The sequence below is a fragment of the Saccostrea cucullata genome, unplaced genomic scaffold, assembly GCF_032062105.1.
Source record: "Saccostrea cucullata isolate Sc308-1 unplaced genomic scaffold, CSIRO_AGI_Scuc_v1 ctg6348, whole genome shotgun sequence".
Lineage (NCBI taxonomy): Eukaryota > Metazoa > Mollusca > Bivalvia > Ostreida > Ostreidae > Saccostrea > Saccostrea cuccullata.
In genome coordinates this window covers 30,001-35,176 of record NW_026928880.1, presented here as the reverse complement: position 1 = coordinate 35,176, position 5,176 = coordinate 30,001, and the positions used below count along the sequence as shown (strand labels likewise).

The following is a 5,176-nucleotide window of genomic DNA, read 5'->3' as shown; positions in this document are numbered from 1 at the left end:
TATTAATTTTAAGATTCACTGACCACAAAGTGAGGAGGTGATAGGTTGCCTCCCCTGCTCCTTTTCTGGCTTAAAATCTCATCTCTCTTCTGTTTTCTGACTTGTGCAATCTGAAAAACATAATTTTTTGAGAAAAACTCTCAAGATTTTTTTTAATACAGTTCCTTTCTAAAGTCATGGATCCATCAATTCATACCCGGATTTAAAGCCATATATGGCGTAACTGATCAAAAAGCTTTTCATACAATTCTGAACACGAAGAACACCTCGTTTCATCTAATAATACGATTTTATATTCTCTGTAATGTGCTATTTAAAATCTTTTGTATTTTCTTCCGAGTCGGAGAATATTCCGAGAATCCAAATTAAATTGTGATATCTTTAATTAATATATTCGATCAATGCATACTATCTCTGCAAGATATATTATTGTTTTCAGCGGCAGCTCACACAAATTGGTCCGACCAAAATAGTTCCATCATGATTAAGTAGATACAACATTATTGTTCATGATAAGAGTGAAGTTGTGTATTTCATACGTTAAAGAAATCAAAAATAACGTCAAAATATTATTAGAAAATCACTTTCCCCCCGAAATGCAGAGTTATGTCCAAGACACGATGTAGTTACGATATCGACACATTACTTTTTTTATAGTTTACTATAATAGTTCTACATTCTCATGTGTATATTACAATACTTTTTGTTTTAAGACTATTTCCTAACTGTTAATATCCTCGATATCGTGCTGATATCGAATCATGGTTGCTCTAGGAATTGTGATTTCCATCCTTAATATTGTGTTTTTAACAACTGTTACTTAAAACTTTCTTTATAAAACTGTCCCTGTAGTGTCAATATCTCTTCATATCGAATCATGTTTGCTCAGCCCGTTGTAAATACCTTCCCTGCTACTTTGAATGTGTTTATGTTTAATTACTTTACTTTTACGAAGATTTTACCTGCCATCGATATCGTCGATATCGACGATATCGTATCGATATCGATTCATGATTGTTAAGAGCATATTACTTTACCAATCTTCATCCTAATATAAAAACTTTATTTTTACATCACTTCTGTGTTTAAAAAGTTTACCTTACTGTCGATATCGTCGATATCGACGATATCGTGTCGATATCGAATCATGATTGTTAAAATATTTTGAAGAATTTTCACACTAATCCAATATCTTACTTTTAATCTAATCTAAAACAATAACAACCCTAAAATTTTCTTTATCATATTAATTTATTTTTATATCCAATAAGGAATCAATTTGGACTTCACTTATGACTTTCTAAAATTATGTTATACCTCAATGTGAAAATAAATTGTGCAAATAGGATCGATATCGATACGATATCGTCATGATATTGTCGATATCGACGACATCGACATAATATAGAGTCTCAAATACAGAACCAGGTATTTCCAATTAATAGTGCTGATTACGATCGATATCGATAAGATATCAACATAATATTGTCGATATCGTCGATATCGACATCATATTTGTTCTTGGACATGTATGGAAATGCAAATAAAAAATATCAATATTCCTACGCTCGCTCCCTCCTCAGCCTTTTTTTTTTTTTTACATGTTTGATAATAGAGAATATTTAGGTCATTCTTCAATTCATATTTTTTCACTGATGAATTGATAATACTATATCAACAATTGTATTAAGTACATGTTTATAGTCTGTTAATTATCATACAATTTCCTTTTAAGAAAAAATAAATCATTCTGTGTGTGTATATTATTAAATGACGGAATTTTCAATCCCTGGCTGGATTCTGCTCACGTGTGTACACTTTGTAAACTTTAGGGGATAAAATGTGTGGCAAAACGAGAACTGGGTCGGACATTCGGGTTCGTGTTGGAGTTCAGCATAGGCTTACCATTTTATATAGAACTTGAATAATGTAAGTAATATCTGCGACGAATACATTAGCATATTTCAGTAATTTTCAAAACAAAAAAGGTTTTCAGTTCAGAATTTTCCGATCCGGTCTTGATTTTCCTAACACGGCCATTTTAAACACAAGTTGTTGCAGATGCAAATGTTAGAACAAACTATATATAGTTCAACAGGGATTGTATAATTTTTATTAATCAGAATTCGTATTCATATGATCTAATTAAGAAAAGAAAAGTTTTGTCTGCCATCGTAACTTCTCGGCAAAACAAAACGTGTTCCTCCGAGCTCGCTGGATGCGTTTAACAGCTCCATCGCACGTGTGTAGATCAAGGCTAATGTTGGTCTTGCGGACACAGGTTCATGTAGGCCTATGTGTACCGTTTGTTAGGAGACTGGGTGACCTCACCATGCTCACGAAATTTACACCAGTTCCATAACTAGGCCCTAGACATTGCAGTTTTTTATTAACGTCATTATAAACACTGATAAGCATATTAAATCTAAAAGTCGAATATCTTTGGATATGGGGTAACCCATATCTATTCTTGTTTATAACGCAATTGACTTAGATTTTGTAATTTACAGAAAAGTTCTATCTTTATATAAAGTAATGATACAAATAATAAGTTCTTATAATTAGAGTATAATAATTTTCATTGTACATACGCCATATATGGCTTTAAAAATTCAGAGTGATCACAAATTCTGTTATGAAAGTTGATAAAATGGTAATGAACATATGAAATCTAAAAAATTCAATTAATTTAAGAATAAATCTTACGTGATGTTTTCTGTCCTGCTTTCTCTGCTGAGCTTTATTTTTCTTTGTAGATGTCTTCACATTGACTCTCCCTTAAAAAATGTTAAAGAAATAAAATTTTTGTAAGGTTTTCTTTACTTTTTAAAGGAAATTCGAACTGCCTCTTGTACGATTTGATCACACGCTATTCTAATTACCTTTCGTTTCTTTGTCGAGTTGACCTTTACTCTTGTGTTTTCCGTGTTTGTGTGTTTTATTTTGTTGCTTAAGAGCACCAGGACGATGGGCTTGTTGTACATCTGCAGCCATTCTGTCAAAATTTCCAACACGTGTTTGCAAACCGGAAGTTTTGATTTTCTGCGTGCGTAAGCGGCCTTACAAATTTTAAAACGACGTAAGCGACTGATATGGCCGACGAAGAGAAGCCGCAGCAAAATCATGAAAATGACCAAGATGCACAGAATCCAGGAAAGCAACTTCTCACACAGGGAACGACGGGAGAAATGTCTCGTCCTAATAATCTACAGCGAATTGCACAGAAAAAGGCGATGGTTAAGAATTATTCAAGAACGAAAAAGTTGGAGAAATTGGCTGTATATTCATCCTGCAAGGTGCATAATTTTGTAAACAATGGAGTTATCTCCCTGAAAACAAGATATTTTTTTTAGTTTTAATTTCAAATCTTCAGAAATTATCACATAATGTTGAGCATGTTTTAGCCATTTTAGGTAAACCAAAAACAAAAATGATCATTAATATGTCAAATGCAAAATGCAGCATAATTATTATTTTTTTAATTCTACCATCTTGCAACAGAAATTTCCAAACTAACTGTCCTGGAAGTAGTGTTTTAAAGCATGTTCTTGTTTTCTAGACAGAGAATTGTAAATGCAATGGTTGGAAGAACCCTAACCCCCCTCCTACCCCTCCGAGAGTTGATGTATCTCAGCCCCTCGCCAATCTCACAGACCCTTGCAGAAGCTGTAACCACACCCTGAGTAAGTAACTCTACTCGCTACACAGCTGAACTTCAATAGGTCTATCTCAAACACAGATATTTCAAATACCATGGACAATTTGAAGGAATGTGGATTAAGTTTCAACCACTTAACATACTTTAAGTATTTTACCCCAGGCAGATATCTGAAATCTTAAGATATCTCAAAGTACTTACCAGTTTCTACCATATGGAAGATAACAAGGCTTGATTGCATTATAATACCAGATAAACATGCAATTTAATCTTTCATTGATTCATGTTTTTTTCAAACAGGTGCTCACGTTTCACACCTGGACAACACAGCAGAGGAGGAACTAAATCGCCTGCTCAGAATCGTGGTGGACATCGAGAACTTGTTCATGTGTGTTCACAAAGAGGAGGACGCAGAAACCAAACAAGTCTACTTCTTCCTGTTTAAAGTAATTATGTACTATATGATTGATACATGTAGAATGATAATCTGCAAATATTAATGATACGTTTTTTCCTGTTTTAATAATATCATACTAACTGGAGAATTTAAAACTATTTACATATTTTTTTGCTTATTAACTGAACAGGTTAATATTTTTTAGTTTATTTACATGTACTGTTAATTTATTTTTTGTATTTCACAGCTTCTAAGAAAATGCATCCTGAACATGAGTAATCCCACTATAGAGGGACCACTGGGGAGCCCTCCATTTGAAAAACCAAGTATAGCCAAGGTCTGATCACAATCACTAAACATATAGAGTAACATATTAATGATAATCATTATAACCATGCAAAACTATTCAACAAATCTTACAATACAGACAATTTTATGTCTTTAGATATTTTTCAAAAATGCACCATTTTTTTTTAAATGTTTCAGACTGTAAATGTCTTATTTTCTATTTTGTGAGTTTTTAAATTTTTTGGTACAAGCTAAATAGCTGTACACAAGTTTTTCTGATTTTTACTTCAGGGGGTGACTAATTTTGTGGTGTACAAATTTGGACATCTAGCTCAGAGAGAATGGCAGACTATGTATGATTTAGCTAAGATGTTCCTACACTGCCTGAATCACTGGAAGCTAGAAACACCCACAAGTCGACAACAACATGCGGGGCCAGAGGACATGCAGACCTATAAAGTCAACTACACAAGGTTCACTCTTTCTCTTCATATTTTTATTAGAATTTGTTGCATCTCCTTAGGATCATTTTTACATCAACATGATCAAAAGGGATGTAAAGTTTACTGATTCAGTTCATGTGAATTCCAGAAATTGTCTCAGATCCGAGTTTATGTTATACAATTTGTCTTTACAGATGGTTGTGTTATTGTCACGTGCCAGCCTTCTGTGACAGTCTGCCTCGCTATGAGACCACTCTGATCTTCGGACGGACAGTGCTGCGCTCTGTGTTTCAAACCATGAGGAGACAACTGCTGGACAAATTCCGGGCAGAAAAAGAGAGAATGCCTCCAGAGAAAAGAACTCTAGTACTCACCCACTTTCCAAGGTAA

General features: G+C 33.7%; 2 protein-coding genes across 2 annotated transcripts in view; one reads left to right on the top strand and one right to left on the bottom strand.

The window, feature by feature from the left end:
* Positions 1 to 2: 2 nt before the first annotated feature.
* Positions 3 to 3,065, bottom strand: LOC134278998 (pre-rRNA-processing protein TSR1 homolog). The gene is made up of 3 exons (XM_062761308.1): positions 2,883 to 3,065; positions 2,707 to 2,777; positions 3 to 110 (listed from the first exon to the last, which is right to left on the bottom strand). Exons 1-3 carry the CDS (start codon positions 2,992 to 2,994, stop codon positions 9 to 11), a joined length of 285 nt encoding a protein of 94 aa, XP_062617292.1. The 5' UTR covers positions 2,995 to 3,065; the 3' UTR covers positions 3 to 8.
* Positions 3,066 to 3,077: 12 nt separating this feature from the next.
* LOC134278997 (histone acetyltransferase KAT2A-like) overlaps positions 3,078 to 5,176 on the top strand; it is a 26,550-nt gene continuing 24,451 nt past the window's right edge. Inside the window, exons 1-6 of the mRNA XM_062761307.1 lie at positions 3,078 to 3,296; positions 3,560 to 3,683; positions 3,959 to 4,104; positions 4,303 to 4,392; positions 4,635 to 4,816; positions 4,981 to 5,172. Coding sequence (XP_062617291.1) covers positions 3,093 to 3,296; positions 3,560 to 3,683; positions 3,959 to 4,104; positions 4,303 to 4,392; positions 4,635 to 4,816; positions 4,981 to 5,172 — 938 coding nt within the window. The 5' untranslated portion in view covers positions 3,078 to 3,092. The remainder of the gene's footprint in view (positions 3,297 to 3,559; positions 3,684 to 3,958; positions 4,105 to 4,302; positions 4,393 to 4,634; positions 4,817 to 4,980; positions 5,173 to 5,176) is intronic.

Bases quoted from the DNA above. Each gene is read 5' to 3' on its own strand.
- LOC134278998 (XM_062761308.1), bottom strand. From the start codon at position 2,994: ATGGCTGCAGATGTACAACAAGCCCATCGTCCTGGTGCTCTTAAGCAA. The intron at 2,778-2,882 runs GTAATTAGAATA...ACATTTTTTAAG, and splicing joins ACTCGACAAAGAAACGAAAG to GGAGAGTCAATGTGAAGACA. The intron at 111-2,706 runs GTAAGATTTATT...TATGTTTTTCAG, and splicing joins AGCAGGACAGAAAACATCAC to ATTGCACAAGTCAGAAAACA.